The 21,542-nt window shown below is 41.6% G+C and overlaps 1 protein-coding gene across 1 annotated transcript in view; it reads left to right on the forward strand.

Moving 5' to 3' along the window:
• The first annotated feature begins 1,416 nt into the window (after window positions 1-1,416).
• Window positions 1,417-21,542, forward strand: part of LOC132590791 (transcription elongation regulator 1-like protein) — an 81,938-nt gene continuing 61,812 nt past the window's right edge. The window contains exons 1-4 of the mRNA XM_060263718.1: window positions 1,417-1,462; window positions 7,784-8,661; window positions 11,950-12,096; window positions 17,901-18,081. Of these exons, the coding sequence (XP_060119701.1) occupies window positions 1,417-1,462; window positions 7,784-8,661; window positions 11,950-12,096; window positions 17,901-18,081 (1,252 nt within the window). The remainder of the gene's footprint in view (window positions 1,463-7,783; window positions 8,662-11,949; window positions 12,097-17,900; window positions 18,082-21,542) is intronic.

Genomic DNA, 21,542 nt, shown 5'->3' on the forward strand with positions numbered 1-21,542 from the left:
TGCAGAACGTCCCAGAATCAATCCCTGGCATCTCCAGTTTTAAGGACACTGTTGCAAGTGAAAGAACTCTTCCTGACATCCCAGCAACTTGTTGCAGGTCAAATCTGACAACACTTGATGTTGCTACGCCAATGATGATAATACTGATGGTGCTAGGCCAATGACTCATGACAGCTTCATGATAATGACTTCATATGTATATGTCTGTTTATGTTGCCCTCTTCTGTTACCCAAACTGGGCCCAGAGAAGGGAAAATTAGTTTTAGAAAAGGTTCCAGAAAGGAATTATGCAAGACTTTGTAGTTTTTGTATATCAGGGTGGATCTTGGTTGGGGTATCCCAAAATGAAATCATTAACAAAGAGTGAGAAGTGGTTGTAAACACAAACAAATAACTTTATTGTATACAAAACAAAATAAAAAGAATAAAAAATGTAAAGAACTTTATAAAGCACTGGAGAACTGATTCCCAAAGCAACCACACATGTACACACACAAGCAAGAGGGAGGAAACTGGTAAGTTTTAGGAAAGGGACATATAACCTTAAATCCAGGTCTTGAGGTCTGGAGAGGTTCAGGAGCAGACATAGCTGAAGCCCAAGGAGTAGAATGAGGAATAAGGAAGAAAAAGCCTGCAGAATGTAGCAGGGGATCCCTGTCCAGCAGAGATCCAGACCAGAACCATTACTATTGTCTGGGGCCCTTTTTTATGGACAGAATATTCGAAGAGTTAATGGGGTTTGGTTTTCCTGGCTTTGGATTGGGTCAAACAAAAGGTTTGGGTCAAACAAAATTGGGTCAAACAAAAGGATTGGGTCAAACAAAAGTGGCTGCTTTAAAGTTACTTTCTGTCAAACTTTGGCAGAAGAAGTGGGGGAGATTTCTTGATTGGGCTATTATGAGCCAAAGCTGCATGGGCACAAAGAGTGAAGAAACATGTTTTTTATGTTAATTAGGTTGAAGTGAATCAGATCTGCATTGACACAAAAGTTTGAGTGAGTTAAGATAGCTCCTGAAACAGGATAGAGCAAAAAGTAATGATCTGAGTGCCTTCTTGATTGAGGGGGGAGGGGGAAGGAAAAAGAAGAACCAGGTGTTTAAATGAAATAGCGACTACCTTAGGCTGGTATGTCAGAATATTGGGTGATCTCTTCCATGCTGAAGTCTTTTGTTATTGAAAATGATATGCCACTGAACTGTGCAAGTGTGCGTTTAATCTCTTTTTAATCCCATTCCTGGGATTTTCTAATGTCATGGCTGTACCAAGGTGGCTTTATAAGACTCTCTGCATTTCAAATATGCTTGGCACCTTGGCTGTAAAATGGGGTGCCTATTAGAACAACTAAATCCTGGAAATCCCCTTTAGTTAGTTCCTTCTTTAGATCAGTGGTGAGCCAAGGTCTGGTTATTCCTAACAATGGACAAAATTGCTGATTCCTTAAACCAGATGGAATCTCACTCAGGTATGATTAATCTTTTGGACAAATGGATCCCTTTTTTAGACTATGAATGGCATGAAACTGAACTCAAAAAGTTTTTGCCCAGATATCTATACCATAGGGTTTTTTTGTTTGTGTAAATACTAATATTTTGTGGATTTCATTATTTCTTGTTTTAATATATTTATTTTTGATTGGAAAAATGTATTGATATCATCTGTCCGTTCATGTTTCTACTCCCTTGGGTTTTTAGATATTTGAATGCAGTTTATTTGTGTTTTGGTACATATTTTATTCTGGGGTCCTTACGCTACCTTTGCATTTTGTCTTTTAGGGGCTATGGAGTCCAGACTTTGGGAGAGTTTCTTTTGGCAACAGAACCTGAACTGACAGGTAGGTATCTCCCTTGTTTACTTTCTTCCTCTATATCCTTGGCTGTTTGCTTTCTTGAGTAATACAGACTGTACAGTGTGCGGGGGCATCTGGTATGGATATTGCAGTGTAGACTAGAGGCTGTATGCTTGATATTGGCATTACTGTTTAGATTTTGCTAGTTATTTTCTTACCATAAACTTATCTTCAATTTTACTCAATCCAAGACTTTTAGTACTGCTTCCAAAATTTGTGCAACAAACTTTGTCGCTTTGTCACTGATCCCTTTATTGCTGTTTGTCAGGGCTGCATCCACACACCCTTGGATTTCCCACTATCATGTTTAGAAGTTGTTTGCAAGTGGAATGTTTTGTCCGCACAGGAGAATCTAGTTGCAAATCATTCCTTTAGCATGATAATTGTGTATTATCTAACAATGGGTGTTTCCAGACGTAAGCTGTTACTTGTCAAAGCAATCCAAGTTGTGTGAGTTTTATTTCGATACAACGCCATCCTCCATCAGTGCTGGCCTGATGATGCATAGCGCCCTAGGCAGGCTTCCTGTCTGCTGCCCCCCCCAGCCACCCCCCTCAGCCATCACCTCCCCTCTATGCACAAGGCTTGGCTTCCCCCTGCCATGACCCGCCACCTACCCTCCCTCCCCCCTGCCACTGCAATGCAGCTGCACTCTGTCGCCAAGCCTAATGTGCTCTGCCGCCCCCCACACATGAAGCTCAGCTCTCCCCCCACCAAGGCCCGCCACCGCCTTCCCTCCCCACCCAGCACTGCAATGCAGCCCTGCTCTGTCCCCCCCTCAGAGGCATGCTGAGCCATGCTGCACCGAGGCTGGACCCCACCGGCCAGTGCACCATCTAATGCTTTGATACCCACGTGGGAGAAGGCTTCTCCCCCCTCCTTCCTGGAACTGGAAATGAGGGGGAATGAAGCCTTCTCCCATGCTGGCTTCAAAGCGTTAGATGGCGCACTAGCCGCATTGAAGCTGGTAGGGTCCAGCCTAAGCGCCCCTCCTCCCAACACCCTAGGCAACCACCTAGTTTGCCTAGTGGGCAAGCCAGCTCTGTCCTCCATGCATACAAAAATTGTTTGAAGCCCAGTTTCTCTGCAGAAAACTCTGCTTGTCTTTAAATCAACATGGCATTGTCAGGCCAATGTTTTCATGGGTCTAGAAAGGAAGCCATGCCTTATGCTTGACTGAATGGGACAACCTCTCCTGTGTATTTTCACTATGAGCCTTCCCCTACACCCATCCCCACCATTTATTTGTTGATGTCTTTTATATATTGGGAGTCTTTTATTTATTTATTTGACAATATTCAGAGCCAGTCTTCAATTACAGCAATAAATTCCACCTATCTTGGTCCATCTTCATGGGTATAGTGACTATGCACTACACTCCACAATTGTGTGAAAGCATGATTGGCTCTGATAATTTGTGGCTATTTAAGCAGAATTTTGTAATATTTTTAACATATAATACCAGAGAGCACAATGACCCCATTCCTGGCACATAATGCAGTCTCAATACTGAGGATTTCCCTTCTCTTGTATGCAAGAGTAATTGAGGGCAAGTGGGTGGCAAGGGACTGTAGTCCAATGGCTGGACCAAAAAGAAAGAAAAGAAAGTACCATGTTCCAATAGTGTAGTTTTTAAAGGGGAAGGGCAGTGCAATTGCACTATTTTGGGCACATTGTAACTTTGCAGTGTCAATACTATGGGTTCCCCCCCCTCTCCCACAGAACAGTAGCCCTTAAGGGGAAGGGGACAGTGAGGGACAGATAACTGAGGGGATGCTTCCATGTGCAGGAGAGTATTCTAGTATTCCATCATGCTACAGCGGTGTTATGCATGTGTCCTCCCTATTAAAAAACATGAATTGTAGTACTGTGATATTTTGCTGTAGTTTTGTGTGCATTCCCCTAAAGTGGGGAGGAGAGAATCATTATGGTATGGCAACAGCGCTGAAGAATGGATGCAGTTTGCATTTGTATGAAAAAGCAACCACAGCAGGACAAGAAAAAGCAAAAAAATAATGAAATGAAATTTAAAAAAATGAAAATAGAGCCATGGGGAAAAATAATGTATTGAATTTGACAGTCTCTGCACATTTCACCTAGTCTTCCAGAATTAGTGTCACAAATGATGTACACACATATCAGCTAAAAACACACATGTTTAAAAACAATTCCTAGAAAACAGTGGAAGTTGACCATCTAACAATATAATTGATACACTGACATCCCAGTAGCTAGACACTGGTGCATTGGGACATCTAGGTATTATATTCTTCCATGGTGAGGTACCACTGTTTGTTTGTTTTTTAAAACATTTTTAAATATGTTAGCTTTAGATTATACATATCATTCTTGGAACTTTATATATTTGTACAGACCCCCCTGATGAAGCATAAGTGAACTTCATAAAGAAGGTCAAGTTGAATAAATCCTTTTTTCCCACTGCACCAGTTGTTTCACTGCTTTTTCTTCTTCTAGTTATTGGTGGAGCCTTCTTTGTTTGCATAATTAGTCTTGTGAGCAAAAATTATACTTTGTAAGCTAAAGGTATTAAAGTTGTGAGATATTGGCATTAAAGTTGTGAGCTACTGCATAAATTATTGTGCTCTGGGGTCATTTTTCCTGAGCTAGGGAAAAAAAAATGTATGAGCTGGAGGCTAAAACTATGTGAGCTAGCTCATGCTAACTCAGCTTAGAGGAAACACTGGATCAGACCAGTACTGGCAACATGACCCCAACACGGAAAATCTTTTCTCAGTGGAACTACCCAGTATGTGGTTCACTGCATTCTCTTAAGCTAAACAGGAAACATGTTTGCAGCTGGGAGCGACAAGAAGTGGAAGAAAGGTTTTCTTCCTTCTGCTGAGGCTACCCTATTGTGAATTTGGGACTGAACTAGAAAGTGCCTCATTCACACACACATGTACCTGACCACATGTGGTAAATATGGGCATTTCATCTCATTACAGCCAACTTCACTTCCTCCATGTTATCTATCCCCTGATTAAAGTTCCAGGGGCCAACAGTACATTGTCCTCTTGACCTGTCTTTCCTGGGGCGTACTGAAAGGCCTAAAGGATCTGAGCCAGCTCTGCATTCTCTAATGGCTTGGGAAAAAAAAAAAGAGGGCAGAAGTTAAGAAGTGCAATTTTAAAAAGAAGTTCAAAGCAGAGAGCAAAGAGGAAAGTCAGAAGTAATAAATCCAATGTAATGGAAAATATAATCCTCCCAATCATATTCAATGCAGTGTTCTGAATTAGATATTGTAGCTGAGAAAAGAAGTCCCCTGGCAAGTGTCAGGTAAGGTTAGCTGTCTCTGACCTTTGGAGCTGCCTGCCCGGAACAGTTCGCTGGAGGGAAGAGAAAGGAAGCCTGTATTGCAGCTCTCCAATGTGCACCCTTACACTACACCTCCAAACTAAGTTTATTTTACAATTAAAGAGATTATTTAATAAGATACAACCGTTTATGTTCTAATGTTAGAGGAGGATGGTTTTTTTAATTTTTTTTAGAAACATGAACTAGATGGGAAGTACAATTTGAGAGAATTCAAATCTTAATGCTGGAATGTAATGAGCAACTTCTAATGTTTTATGTTTTTAAGCCCCAGAGAAACAGCATTTTCTTTTTCCTAAATTTTGGTGAATTTCACAATTTGAATTGTGCCCACAGGTTTAATCTTTAATTGGAACTATGGCTGAAATCTTATGTATGCTTACATTCCATTGGACTCAGTGGGACTTAAAAGTTAAAAATGAAAACAAAGAATGAAAATAGCAATTCTTAACAAGAGCTCACATGGACAAATATAATCTGTGAATGTGAGACAATGGGTATAGACAGAAGCTCTGATGCTAACGGCAGCGCTTTCCTCACTGCTGTGATCATTGCTACTGGCTTATTTGCAAGATATTCTACTTCACATAATATAAACATGTGCATCAACAGGATAGAGAGGACTCCTTATGTGGGATGCAAATTTATTGTGTGAATTGATTCTTTGTGACATGTTTGTCATCCCAACACAAGTTAAAATGGATATCATTGAATGTGGACATAAGAGATTGGGACACAGAAATGGAATAATGGCCTCACTGTATGATGTTGGGCCAAAGCATATTTCCCAGTTCTGCAGCCTGTGTGTGGCCTACTTCATGTTGCTCCTCTGTAGTCGACTGCATTGAGGCTTTTAAAGTACTTTGCATACAGAAAGTGATCTAGAAGTTACTGATAATGTTAGTCTCTCCACTCCTACCCCAGAGGGGTTGCTGCCATGGAGATGCATTCATATGATATCTGTTCTTGTATTTTGGTGTTAATAAGATAACACAGAGGGAAGCAGGAACTTCATCTCACTTCCCACACACCTCCTTCCTACCCATTGTATTACAACTGTGCCTATCCAGCCTTCTTTTTGTTTGGAACAGGAGTCATCTTTCAGTTTTCCTACTTCATCCTCATCACTTGAGTGCTAGAGAAAAATCCCAAAGGATGCAAACTATGGTGGGAGCCTGGTGTAGTTGAAACACAGTGCATCACTCTTGTCTGAGACTGGACCTCTCAAAATATAAGGCGTAAAAAAGGAAAGGTCCCCTGTGCAAGCACCAGTCGTTTTTGACTCTGGGGTGACGTTGCTTTCACAGCGTTTTCATGGCAGACTTTTTACGGGGTGGTTTGCCATTGCCTTCCCCAGTCATCTGTGCTTTCCCCCAGCAAGCTGGGTACTCATTTTACCGACCTCGGAAGGATGGAATGCTGAGTCAACCTCGAGCTGGCTACCTGAAAACCCAGCTTCCACTGGGGATCAAACTCAGGTCGTGAGCAAAGCTTAGGACTCCAGTACTGCAGCTTTAACACTCTGCACCATGGGGCTCTTTTATAAGGTGTAAAGGCAGTGCTGAATTGAAAATAAGTGCTATAGCTTTGCTTGCATGGAGAAGCTGTAAATGCCTTTCATGCTTTTTCTATAGCATCTGAATGGGAAGGCTATTCTTTTCCCTCTCCCCACAGGGCTATGGGCAGGGGTCATTTTGCAGAAAAAAAAGTGCCAGAGCTCATTAGCACAAGTCATTTGCATATGCCACACACCCTTGACATCACCGGAAGGTGCACAAAATTATATAAGCTCAGCATCTATCTTAAAATGCTTCTTGAATTCTAATTGTCATAATAAAACCTTACTCCCATCATTCTTTTTAAATTACTTTCTCCTACATGGCCATAGTGGCATGATGAATATTTCCATCTGTCTGCTTTATATGTTTTGGTTATTTCCCCATTTGTTTGTGGGGGAAGATATTAGAAAGTTTGTCAAACCCTAAGAGTTCAGCAAAATTCTCACAGAGGGTTTGCACAATGGAGCCCAGAAGCAAGCATTGGTGGTGGTGGTGGGAAATAAAAAAGAAAGAGCACAATAAAATTTAGAGGTTCCAGAACTCTGCTCCTGTGAGCTCCTGCCCAAAACGAGGCCTGGTTATGGGCCACCCCCAGAGAGGAGGGCAGCACACCCAGCTCAGTGGGATGGCAGGAGAAATGAATCTGTCACACACAACATTCTTAGGTTCCCTTTGGCTTCTTCTCAGTAGCATCCTGAACTGCTCCACGAAATCAGTTCATACAGCAGTATATAGCTGCTTAATTCGAAGGAAACATTCTGACATATGTGCTCCCTGAACCTCCTTTCCCCATATTTCCCTCCCTCTGTAATTGCTGTTTTTTCCTTCCTTCCTCTCTTGCTTTTCTCTCGTCCCTCCCCTCCCTTCTCACTTTCCGTTACCCCTTCTGATGATTTGGGGCTGCACCTACTAAATGCGCTCTGCACATGCACTTCAAGATTAAACCCTGGGAAATTCCGGCCGGAATGAAGACTGCGGGAGCCTCTTTACCTTCTCGTTCCCTTTCCCTTCCTCTTATTTGTTCCTTTCCTCCCGCCCTCCCCAGCTCTCCCCCCCACCCCGTTCCCATCTTTGCGGCGGGTCCTTCTCTTTCGCATCGTTCTCCCCACCATCATCACCACCACCTTTCCCTCCTTCAGTCTCGGCTCCCACGCATTCAGCTTCCAGCGCCTGCGGATTCTGCGGGGCGCTCGGCTCCTTTCCCCTCCTGCGCGCAGGCCGGGGGCAGCCTTCGTGCCGCGCTCGGCTGGAAGCGAGAAGTTGGCGGGCAATTGCAGCAGGGTGCGCCTCCTGCCCGGTCCCGGGCTCCCTGCAACACCACTAGCAGCAGCAGCAGCAGCAGCAGCAGCACTGCGGGCGTGGCCAAGCGGGAGGGACTGCCAGGGGGCGGGGCTTTCAGCAGCTCCAGAGAACGAAGTGGAGCTCCAGCCGGCTCGGGAGGCTCTCCCGACGTCGCTGCCGCTCGACGCTGCTTTGGAGAGTTGGAGGGGAACTGATGGGCATCGCAGTCCAGCCGCAAGCCGCTTGGGTGCCGAGCTGCTGCCGCCGCCGCTGTGGCCGTCGGTTGCCTTCGCCGGAGGCTCCCCATGCGAGTGGTGGGATCGCACTGTAAGATGTAGAATGCTCCCGGTGCCGAGAGCCGAGCGGCAGCAGCCTCTCCTGTGGCCCGGGAATGCGGAGCCCCCAGCGCTTCCTTGGATTTGGATGGTCCCGAGCGCGGCTGGGCTCTTTCGGATCAGGGGCGCTGCTGGCGTGGTGCCCCCGCCTCTGCTGCTCTCCTCGCCGCCTCACCCACCCCCACCGCCTCCTGCCCCGCTGCTCCAGGGGCTTTCAGGCTGGCAACTTCCCTGCGACCCTTTCCTGCCTTTGATGGCACCGGAGCACCATTCCGCCGTTCCCCAGCTTCCCTTTGTGAACGGACAGGTAAGGAGGCACCGTTTTCTTATTCAACGCACTTCCCTCCCTTCTGTACTGATTATCAGAGCTTCTGCTTACTTTAATGGGGTTCCGGGTGGTAAAGCGTACGATGTAACCGTTTGCATGTGTGTACGTCGAGATTCCCTGTTTGCACCCGTTCTTCTCGTGGTGGGTAAAACGGCGCAAAGGGGGGAAGAGGTCGTTGGGGTGGTCTCTTTCCAATTCCGAGGGACGGCAGCGACGAAGCGAGAGAGGGGGAAGCAACTTCTGTCGCTGTCCGACGCGCTGTGGTGCTGAAGTTTGCCCGTATATTTCGCTGCCGGCGGACGTGTTAAATCTGAACCTCGCGTTCAGGCTGAACTGAACCGCAGCTCCTCCAGACTTTAAGGACAAGGCGAGAGAGAAAGACAGACAAGAGACCACATTAACTATTAATACGAACCTATCACGAATACCGAGCTCTTTCTTTTTCACTCATACACAAAACAGAATGCAATTTTTGAGCTGAACGTGCACAGGCATCTACAACATAACCCCCCCCCCCCCCAATACACACGCAGTGCTGGTTCTGTAACTAGATTGCAGTTTTCTGGTGTTCTATAGGTTATCCTTTGCTCATTTATACTAATGGATATCCAGTGACTCCATAGGACTACAGTAGTGTGCTCTTCCTCTGTCTTCCTGCAAATTCCTGTTGATATCTTAATATGGGCTTGAAAAGAGAGATCATATATTTTACAATAGCAGTACAGAGTTTGTTTTGAACAATCAGAACACATTTAGAAGTGTATACTGTGGAAAACTCAATTAAAAGAACTGTGTGGCATGAATCTACTGCAGATGAAGCCTAATCCACAGACTGGCCCCATGATCTGAAGGCTTTAAAAAAATCCACAGTGAGACATTTATTTCACATAGCATATCACCCTTAGACGTAACCTGGAGCTTGTCAAAATAAAAGCAACAAAAAACTGTTCTGTTATTGCAGTTTTCATTACTATATTAAGACAAGTTTTTCTTTAAGAAATCAGCACATATGATGAGGTGGCATGTTCATTAAATCTATATCGCTTTTTAGAGTATTTGTGCCTGCACCATAAGAATTTTTCAAGGTGTATAATAGGGTTGCTTTAAAACAAAGATGTGTTGCAACATCCCTCCTTCCCCCAGCTGTTGTGTCAGGATGCTGCCACTAGAGGTATTTAACATCTAAGAACTTGGGTTTCCCTTTGAAAATGTACAGAATATTTATTTTAATTAGGTGGCTGACTGTTTATGAGTCTGCTCATTAAGATTACCCCGATCCTGTCATTTTAAATTTTTCATGATGATGTCTGCTAAATAGATAAAGAAAATGCTAACACAAGCCATTAAATCCAGTGTCTTCTGCTGTGATATTCTTTGTTGTTCGCTAACAGGTATTAACTGGTCTTGATCACATATTCGTTTAAGCAATACATCTCATCAGCCCTTCTGATATGAATATTTCAATTATTTATCAGGTTAATAAAGCAAATTTAAAAGTAACTGTGGATGTTCAGCTTGGAAATTAGCCTCAAGTACTTTAACTTGATTTCATGGACTATGCTAATGTTTGTGGTAGTTACGGATGGTTTGACAGATTTAATATTGATTTGTTTTTTAAATTGGGCTCTCTTTGGATGATTTTCAGCTTTTTATTGAAATGTCAAAGCTAGAAGCATTTCCTGGTTCTTGGTAGTCAATAGGAATAAAGCCTGATTGTAGGTGAAAGCATACTCTCTGGAACTGAATGAAAATTCATTCATTTGCAAAGTTGTGAAGTCAGGGTGAAATGTAGGAACATTCTCCTAACATGTTTTAAAACACCAAGGATTGTGGGGGAGAGATTAGTCTGTTAAAAAATCTTGCTTGCTGAAAGTGAGATATTTGGAATCTTTTTAAAAAGTTACAATATGTTGCTGCTATCTGTAATTTACATGGATGGGTTTAAAATATAAGATTAGTATAGGGGATTGATTTCTAATGATTTTGTTCTCTGAGTCACTGTGTAGACAGACAAGAAGTTTAGGATGTGATGCAGCTGTTGTTGCACCTGTGAAGGGGCATGATCTGTAGCTTCATGCTGGCAGTGAGATCTAGCTGTCTGAGTATAGACACAGTAGCTAGTATTGTCAGATGCACCAGCAACACCAAGCAAGCTAGCACAAAATGAGATGTATAATGGACCATGATGAAGCTATGATGGGGAAATGAATGAAGATGACTCCTCTGTCTCCAAAATTCTCACTAGATTCCACCTAAATCAGAATTCAAAGGTACTTCAGTAAGGTAGTTGAACAAAGCAAGAGTCAAGTTGCACCTTTAAGACCAACTAATTTTTATTTAAAACATAAACTTTCGTGTGCTCTTAAGCACACTTCATCAGACGAGGAATCCAGCACAGTGAGAATAGCTTTCTGAAGTAACAGGCAAACTAACTGGGGAATTTCACACACACTTAAATTGGAGTAAGTCCTACTGAATACTGTAAGAGATATTTATGTTTACACTTCTTTATCGTTGCACTGTCATCATTTCTATCCACACCAGTTTAGTGAGACTCTGGCTAATCTCTACTGACCTACAATGAGTGGTCTGGAGACCAAATCCTATGAGGAAAGGCTGAAGAAGCTGAGTATGTGTAGCCTGGAGAGGAGATTACTGAGAGATTATATGATCACCACCTTCAAGTACTTGAAGGGATGTCATATAGAAAGGATGGTGTGGAGTTGTTTTCTATGACCCCAGAAGGTCGAACCAGAACCAGTGGGTTGAAAATTGAATCAAAAGTTTTCAGCAAAACATTAGGAAGAACTTCCTGACAGAGTAGTTCCTCAGTGGAACAGGTATCATTGGGAGGTGGTGGGCTCTCCTTCTTTGGAGTTTTTAAACAGAGGCTAGATGGCCATCTGACAGCAATGCTGATTCTGTGAATTTAGGGGGAGGTATTTGTGAATTTCCTGCATTGTGCAGGGGGTTGGACTAGATGACCCTGAAGTTCCCTTCCAACTCTTTGATTCTAATGTTTGCTATATATAATATTATATATAAGATTTTGTGCATTTTCATTTTATTTACAGACCTGCCATGTTATGAATATTCTAGTACAGACCTGATGTATAAACAGTAAATCACCATGCATGACAATTCTGTGTAGTGCACTTGCATGCACACAGATTGGCAATATCAATTAAAACTGGAACAATACAAAGGCAAAACTTTATGAATTGATTTATTGTAGCATATTCTTAATTCTAAAAATCTTTATTTTAGTGGATGTTTGGAACTCATTCCCCAGCCATTGGATTTTCACCATCATCAAACTTGGAATTTGTTCCTCTTTTCCCCCATGTGTATACAACTACTGGGCCACCACATTCTGGAAAAAGTTGGATAGAAAAGAGGCTACCAAATTGCAAAGTAAGTTTAACGTTTGCCTCATTCCTTTTTAATTGTTATAGTTAAGTTTGGAAAATATAACTTCTAAAAACCAAATGTATCTTAGTATGCATTAGCTACAGTGGTGCAAGTAGCTGCAGTAATCACACACACTCTGAAATTTTACTTTTCTCCTCAAAGAGACCAAAGCAGCTCACAAGAACACAAAAATACAGTAAAACAGACCAGACAAACTTTACAATAAATAAATGTATATTCTTTAAACAGAATAAGACAGGGATGGCCAATAGTAGCTCTCCAGATGTTTTTGCTTACAACTCCCATCAGCCCCAGCCATCATGCTGGCTGGGGCTGATGGGAGTTGCAGGCAAAAAACATCTGGAGAGCTACCATTGGCAACCCCTGGAATAAGACATCTAGGACTGATTGGAACTCCATGGCTGATTCATCCAAGGGACACTGGCTGTAAGTCATTGGATGAAGGTCAAGAACCATTTTACTCTTGACCTTTGATTTGTACCCAAGGGATTGTGTTTCTGGCCATGGCCAAAATATAGTAACTGAAAGGAAGGTATAGTAGCTGAAGGAAACCAAACTTAGCCCAGATCAGACTTGGCTGCTGCTAGCTTACAGGCCAGGAAGTCATCAATATCTTCTGCCCTTCATCCTGCTGCCAGAATATTTTATTCTGCTTTTTGGGTGAAAAATGACTTCAAAATGTCTCACAAGAGTCAAAATCCAATACAAATAACATGTGAACATACATTTAATGCATTCTGTGAGGATGAACAATGTAAGGACACTTGGCTGCCATTTCCTCTTATTCTGATTCTTTGGTGATGGAAACTCATCTGGAGTTGGACATAAACCTAAATGGAGTCTAACGACATTCCAGATGTTATTTGAGGATTATAAAAATCTCATCCCTATCCAGCTATTAGAACCAATTCAGGTTTGTTTGTACACTGTCTCACAGGTCTCTGCCATCTTAGGATGTATGTACCAAATTGCTTCTTTGGAAATGCACTGAAGTCTAACACTGTACATGGAAACTAGCTTCTTTTCACTGGTCTTCGGTTAGTTATGCATGGGTAGCAAGCTTTTGAAATAGGAATGCTTCCAAGCTAACAATCCTCCAGGTGACTGAGTCCCATTAGAATAATATCATGTGTCCACCTGCACATTTGTTTCCATTATCCAATTTACTAAAATTGACTAAGGCAATGTAAGGGTGTTATATACTTTGTCTCACTATGAAAAGTCTGGTATTAAGATCCAGACAGGTTCCCAAATAAAATGTTGGCTAAAATTCAATAGATTATGGATAGGAGACAATCAACTTGGATCCAGAGCTCAGGCATGCCAAGTGGGACAGCTGAGTTTTCACCTTCAAAGAGCAGACTTTTGTGACATATTACAAATAGCTTTTAAATGCCCCCCCCCCATTTTAATTAAACACAGTTTGGCATGCAAAGCTGCCATTGGAGTAGCATTTGCTGAGACTTTATTGGGTACATGTAACCTTTTGTGCAATTCTTTAGATATGCCTTAGCAGGATGGGTGGGATATAAATCCCATGAACAAACAAACAAACATACATACATACATACATATCACCAGTTCCCTAATGGCCTCTTTACATGTTACAAAGTCCATGTGTTTGCTGAGCAACAATACAATGTAATTTTTAGGTTAAAACAATTTTATTTGGTAACATATGGTAACAAATTATATTTCTTGCATCATTAATAACTTCTTTTATCTATCCCATATATTACTTTCTACCCACCCCTCCCCCCGTTACTTGACCCCCGCCGGTGTTATTTACTTAAAGTACTAATGTTTAAAGGTACCCTTAACTAATAAAAACAAAAATTAATATTCTTTTTTCTAAGACTTAATCATTATCAAAAATTGTCCAATGTCCTTTTACTTTCCACTCTTTTTCTACATATCTTCTGAACTTTTTCCACCCCATCTTAAAAACTTCTAAATCATAGTCTCTTAAAATTCTTGTTAATTTGTCCATTTCACTCCATGTCATAACTTTTACAATCCAATCCCATTTCTCTGGTATTTTTTTTTTGCTTCCACAACTGCACATATAATGCCCTAGCAGCTGAAAGCAAGTCCCAAATTATAGTTCTATCTTCTTTTGGAAATTTTTCCATTTGTAATCCCAACAGAAAAGTCTCTGCAACTTTCTTAAATTCATATCCCAAGATCCTAGAAATTTCTTGTTGAATCATCTGCCAATACTTTTTTGCTCTTTCACAAGTCCACCACATATGGTAGAAAGAACCTTCATTTTGTTTACATTTCCAGCATCTGTCTGGCATTTTATTATTCATCTTTGCCAATTTCTTAGGAGTCATATAGCATCTATAGATCATTTTAAAACAGTTCTCTTTAATACTATGACATGTCGAAAGCTTCATAGAGTTCTTCCACAAATATTCCCAAGTTTCCATCTGTATTTCTTTATTTACATTAATTGTCCACTTAATCATTTGAGATTTCACTACTTCATCTTCCGTAGACCATTTTAAAAGTAATTTATATAATTTTGAAATTAATTTTTCATTGTCTCCAAGCAGAACTTTTTCCATTTCTGTTTGCTCTTTTCTTATTCCTTCAGTTTTAATGTCATTCTCCACCAAGCTCTTTATTTGTTGCATTTGAAACCAATCATATTTATTATTCAGCTCTTCGGCAGTTTTCAATTCTATTTTGCTACTTTGTATTTTTAATAGTTGATTATATGGCAACCACTTTTCTTCACCTGTCTCAGCTGTTATTTTTATCACTTTGGCTGGCACTATCCATAATGGTTTTCTCTCATCTCCATATTTCTTATATTTCATCCATGTATTTAGCAAGCTGTTTCTTATATAATGGTGAGAGAAAAAGCCGTCTATCTCCCCCCCCCCCATAATATATATAAGCGTGCCAGCCAAATTTATTTCCATGACCTTTCAACGCTAAGAGTTTTTTGTTTAACAATATTATCCATTCTTTTATCCATACTAAGCAAACTGCTTCATGATATAATTTTAAGTCTGGTAATTGAAATCCGCCTCTTTCTTTTGATCTGTTAAAATTTTCATTTTAATTCTTGGTTTCTTCCCCGCCCACACAAACTCTGAAATTTTTCTTTGCCATCTATTAAATTGTTTACTGTTTTTCACAATCGGAATAGTTTGAAACAATTACATTATTCTTGGTAGAATATTCATTTTAATTGCAGCTATTCTACCCAACAGTGACAAATTAAGTTTATTCCACTTTAACATATCTTCATCCATTTTACGCCATAGCTTCTCATAATTATTTTTGAACAAATCAATATTCTTCATTGTTATCTCCACACCCAAATATTTTACCTTGGAGGTAAATTCACAGCTCGTTAGTCTCTGCAATTCTTGTTGCTTATTTATTTGCATATTTTTGCTTAGAAGTTTTGATTTTTCTTTATTAATACAAAGTCCCGCCAACTCCTCATATTCTTGTATTTTGGCTAACAACAAAGGTGTGACTTGTATGGGGTTTTAATTTATGAACATTATATCATCTGCAAATGCTCTGTATTTGTAAGTAAATCCTTTTACTTTTAATCCTTCTATTTCTTTATCTTCTTGAATTTGCATCAGTAATATTTCAAGAGTCATTATAAACAACAAGGAGGGACGGTGGCTCAGTGGTAGAGCATCTGCTTGGGAAGCAGAAGGTCCCAGGTTCAATCCCCAGCATCTCCCAAAAAGGGTCCAGGCAAATAGGTGTGGAAAACCTCAGCTTGAGACCCTGGAGAGCTGCTGCCAGTCTGAGAAGACAATACTGACTTTGATGAACCAAGGGTCTGATTCAGTATAAGGCAGCTTCATATGTTCATATACTTCTGTTGATACAGTCCAAAATTGCATTTGCCTTTTTGGGGAAGGACGGTGGCTCAGTGGTAGAGCATCTGCTTGGGAAGCAGAAGGTCCCAAGTTCAATCCCCGGCATCTCCAAAAAAGGGTCCGGGCAAATAGGTGTGAAAAACCTCAGCTTGAGACCCTGGAGAGCCGCTGCCAGTCTGAGAAGACAATACTGACTTTGATGGACCAAAGGTCTGATTCAGTATAAGGCAGCTTCGTATGTTCATATGTTCATATATGAACAGTGGGGAAAGTGGACAACCTTGTCTTGTACTTTTACTAATTATCATGTCTTCTGTAAGATCAGCATTTATATATAGCCTTGCACATTGTTCAGTATATATTGCTTTTATCATTCTTATAAAGCTTTCTCCCTGCTCCATTTTCTCCATTACTGCAAACATAAAATCCCAATTTAAATTGTCAAATGCTTTCTCTGCGTTTGCAAAGAATAATGCTACTTCCTTTTCTGGATGTCTTTCATAATATTCTACAATATTTACAACAGTTCTGATATTGTCTCTTATTTGCCTTTTGGGAAGAAACCCTGCTTGATCTTCCTTTATAAAATTTATCAAATATTGTTTAAACCGTTCTGCCAAGATTCTTGTATATATTTTATAGTCATTATTTAATAATGAAATTGGTCTATAATTTTTTTACGTTCGTAACATCTCTATCTTCCTTTGAAATCAACGAAATAACAGCTTCCTTCCACGTATTTGGTATTTTACCTTTTGTTCTTATCAACAATACAATGTTTTTTTGAAGCAGACATTCAAATAGAATTTTATGCCTCCAGCCTCACATTTTCCCTTTTCTGTAAGAGAGTGGGGAGCATGGGCAGTAGAGGCTGCAGCATTCCCCTTGGTGGTGTTTTCTCCTCCTAATATTTCCCTATGGATTTATGGCAGAACTTATGTGCAGCCACTTAAGTAATTTGATTTCACAAAAGGAGCCAATAGTAGTTCCATTAGGTGGTTTGGGGAGGAGAAAACAGCATGGAAGGTTAGGATGCAGCTGTTTCTGCTCTTGCACATTTGTCACAAGGAGAAAGGGGCATGTGTGATTTTGGGACACAAAAGCTCCCACCATTGAACATCGGCTTCAGAGTCCTTATAGAGACATATGACAAGCACAAGGACTTTATAACATGTAAAGAGGACACTCCTCTCAGGCTTCCTTCAGCAGAAAACTATAGCAAAATTCCGATTGGTTTTAGCAGAGCAGATGTGCAGACAATAACTTCAACCCTGTTTATATTAAACAAGATTAAATGTTGCTTTGGTTGTTTTGTATAATGGGCTGGATCCATGCATCCTCTTAAGGATCCTCCCTCTAACCTAAGGTACCTTCCCTCAACTACAGTGGCTGTTTTTTTCAACAAAAGTACCATCGCAGTGCCAAAATCAGTAGTAGAAAAAACTACAGCTTAGTTTTAAATCATCTTGACTTTAAAAATGCAGTCCACAATGCTTTCAGACCTTACTGAGTGGTTTTTACAAGTGAGTTGTTTTGTTTTATTTAAGGGAAGTAACATGGTTTAAAAAAGGTAAATCATTGTCCCTAGGTTTTTCATGAATAAAACCCACTGAAATCAAACAGATTTTCCAATGTATAACCAAAGGCAGGCCTGCACTTACTGACTGTACCCTAGCTCTACTTTCCCCCCATCTACTGGTACAATTCTTTTCTATTCTGTAGTATAAAAACTATTTTTCTCTTTATAGTGGTTTTGAAACTGGGTTTTACTGACATCAGATAATATGGGGAGATGCAGAGAATTCAGATAATTAGACAGCCAGGGGCAATCTAATGAATTTTAAATAAACTAATTGCAGTCAGTTGAATTATGTTATTTTCATAAATATATTTCTGCTTCCCCCCCTCTCCATCTCTCATTTTGGACAGATCTTTTTGAACAATGCATTTGCTCTGGATTCAGCATGGATACACCCTGAGGAAGTACGGATCTACCAAGGACATGAGAAGCCTCTTGTTATGTCCAATCAAGTTGCTGTGGCTTTATCTAGGCCAGCTGCTGCCCCCAGGCCTCTTCCTGCAATGGTGTTAACCCCCCAGCCTATTCCAGGTTAGTTATAAGTAAATAATTACATTCCCCTCCAATACCCCTCTAAACTATGGAATCATGTGAGCAAAAATTCTACTTTGGAAGCTACTGACATTAAAGTTGTGAGCTACTGCATAATTTAGTTTGCTTTGGGACCGTTTTTCCTGAGCTAAGGCAAAAATGTATGAGTTGGATTCTAAAAAACTGTGAGCTAGCTCACACTAACTCAGCTTAGAGGGAACACTGTTCCCCTCCCTGTCCCCACAGCTGTACATTTTCTGTTCTATTTATATAGATCCAAGTATGCAGCCGTGTTGGTCTGAAGCAATAGAACAAAGCAGAAGACAAGTTGCACCTTTAAGACTATGGTCGTTTTCGCACTCACCTCCAGCCGGCGCGACCCCCCTCTTCACCGCGCAGGATCTGCACGGATTTCGCACTAAATGCCGCGGAGCAGCCTTTTGCGCCGGAAACTCCCGGCGCAAAAGCCGCTCAAACGCCAAACTGCTTTTTGGCGATTTACGTTTGAGTGGCTTTTGCGACGGGAGTTTCCGGCGCAAAAGGCTGCTCCGCGGCATTTAGTGCGAAATCCGCGCAGATCCTGCGCGGTGAAGAGGGGGGTCGCGCCGGCTGGAGGTGAGTGTGAAAACGACTTAAGTTTTATTCAGAATGTAAGCTTTTGTATGCTCTAAGCAGACTTCATCAGATATGTCTGATGAAGTCTGCTTAGAGCATACAAAAGCTTACATTCTGAATAAAACTTAGTTGGTCTTAAAGGTGCACTTGTCTACTGTTTTGCTCTATTTATGGTACTTCTTCAACTGACTTAAAAGGTGCCTGTTGTTAAGTGGTACATCCTCTCAAATGAGTGACAGTTGCCATCCTAAGCAGAGATATGCCTTTCTAGGGTCATTGAAGTCAATGGTCTTAGAAATGTGTAACTCTGTTTAGGATGGCATCTGACATAGTGTATTCTAGAAACACACTTGAAGCTGCCTTATACTGAATCAGACCATCAGTCCATCAAATTTGATATTGTCTACTCAGACTGGAAGTGGGTCTCAGGCTGCGGTTTTTCACTTCACCTCCTGTCTGAACCTATAACTGGGGATTGATCTTTCATATGCAAAGCAGAGTCTCTTCCGTGGAGCCACAGCCCTTCCTTGAACTGTTCAGTGCTTGTCTGAATGCACCCCATATGAAAATCTCCAATGCTGAAAATTTGCACATCAAGGAGGACACTTGCCTAAATATGCAATCCTAAGAACGCTGGGACTAGCATAGACCTGCTTAGGATTGATCCCTATAAAGTGTTAAAATTTTTCAATAATAATTTTCAGTAATCCATCTGTGTTTTATGGATGCCATCACCACTTGAGAGGACTGTACTACTCTTTCACATAAAAACAAACATAGTAAAAGTCTTATAGCTTTTTTTTAAGTATCAGAGGGTTTACACAATGTGGAAGACATGCACCAATTCTATGGCAAGACACAGAGAAGAATTTCCTATGTTGTCATTGTGTTCAGCATCTGCTTCTTGGAGATCTGCGTCTTTGCCATAAAGCCAAAGGGATGTAGTGTATACAGAGCTGGATATGGACTGGAAAGACCTGAGCTTAAATCCCCACTGACCCATAAAGCTCATCATGGAATAATCTTGGGCATATCACTGTCTCTCCGAGAAAGGAAAAACAAAAACTGCTACAAAAATGCTGTGTGTGCTAATCTGAGGTCTACTGTATAAGAAATAGAAAAAAAGAAATCAGGCCTTGAATTCAGCAGAAGCTCACAGGAGCACAGCTCCTGAACCTTTCTGAGGGTTCCCCCTCCTCCTCCCCACCTACCTTGTCCATTGAGTAGTAGGTGCAGCTGCATAACAATCCCTGGATTCGGAGAGTGGGCAGCCAGCCAGCCACCAGGAGCTTTGCCACACCCCCAGCAGCCCTCATTAATCTCTGGAGAAGCCCATGTCACCCTTTCTCTACTTCTTATGTGATTTTGGGCAGTGGATGGCTTGCTGGCCTTTTGACTATGCAGGGAGGTGGCCAAGGAGAGCCCCAGGTGAGCAAAGCCTGCAGGCCTTGCTCACCTGGAGTACTCTCTTCTTGTGTCGGGTTGCTTTTGGCTGGTGTGGGGGACATATGCTAATGAGTTATGCTAATGAGCTCCACCACCTATTTTTCTACAAAACAGCCTCTGCAAGAAATAATAGTGCCTCCTGGCTTTTTGGGGATGGAGAGGGGAATAACCACATTATCACTTGTTTACATATTATTCAGAGGCAAACAAAGGGAACTGCAGCATGTATGGGATGGTGGTGGCTCAGTGAGGATGGTGGCTCAGTGGTAGAGCATCTGTTTGGGAAGCAGAAGGTCCCAGGTTCAATCCCTGGCATCTCCAAAAAAAGGTCCAGGCAAATAGGTGTGAACAACCTCAGCTTGAGACCCTGGAGAGCCGCTGCCAGTCTGAGAAGACAAGACTGACTTTGATGGACCAAGGGTCTGATTCAGTATAAGGCAGCTTCATATGTTCATGTATTGAAATAACGCAGTCAAAGATTTTGTTGTAGGACATTACAACTGGAAGTCAGGGCCCTTTGGACCTCAGGTCCTGTCACAAAACAAACTGAAGCCCTTCTTGCTGCCACCAGCACCATTTTTTCAGACAGCTGCATAGGCTCCAGTGCAATGGATGCTACTGCACATGTTTACAGATGTTTATTCGTTATTTAACAGATTTCTATGTTGCTTTTTCTAAATTCTCACAGCAGTTTTGAGACATTAGTTATACAATAAATAATTAAAATGTCGCTCAGTACTGGCATGGAACCGCTATTCTGCTCAAAGAAGCTTCTGAAAAGCTCTGTCTTGCACTCCAGAGATATTGGGAACCATGTGAAATTCACTCCCACAGTCCTATATGAAACAAGTCCTTACTGGCTTTCAAAAATTAGTGACTTGGATCCAGGAGAAATTTTCTGATTCCCCCAACTCTGCTGTAGACTTCTGACTCTGCCCCATACGTTCCCTAAAGTTCCTCTGTCCCCTAGAAGCTGTATTGTGAGGGGAAGCTGCAGGGGGCAATAGAAGCAAGTCCTGTTTCCCTGGTGGAAATCCCTTCCCTCTGTGGTGATTTCTAACTCATTATCTTCTCCCACCATTAGCTATGGTCTGTTTTATGTGAACTTAGGCAGATCTTGAGAGGGAGGGCAGGAAAGGTTGCATCAGTGGGTGAGATCACACAAGAGATTTGGCCCAGCCTAGCCACGCCTCCTCTCTAGATTTAATGTGCACTCCTCTCTATATTTAATGTGCACACACATACATCTGCCCCCCCCCCACCCCGAGTCTCACCCATCGTTACCTCATCTTAGGATGGGTTGGGACAGGATTAAATAGTTACTGGGAACTTTCTGGTAGCAAATCTCTAAAATGCATGCAGGGCACATTTCCTAGCTGTTTGAATGCTCCTCTTTTGCG

The sequence above is a fragment of the Heteronotia binoei genome, unplaced genomic scaffold (genome assembly GCF_032191835.1).
Source record: "Heteronotia binoei isolate CCM8104 ecotype False Entrance Well unplaced genomic scaffold, APGP_CSIRO_Hbin_v1 ptg000757l, whole genome shotgun sequence".
Lineage (NCBI taxonomy): Eukaryota > Metazoa > Chordata > Lepidosauria > Squamata > Gekkonidae > Heteronotia > Heteronotia binoei.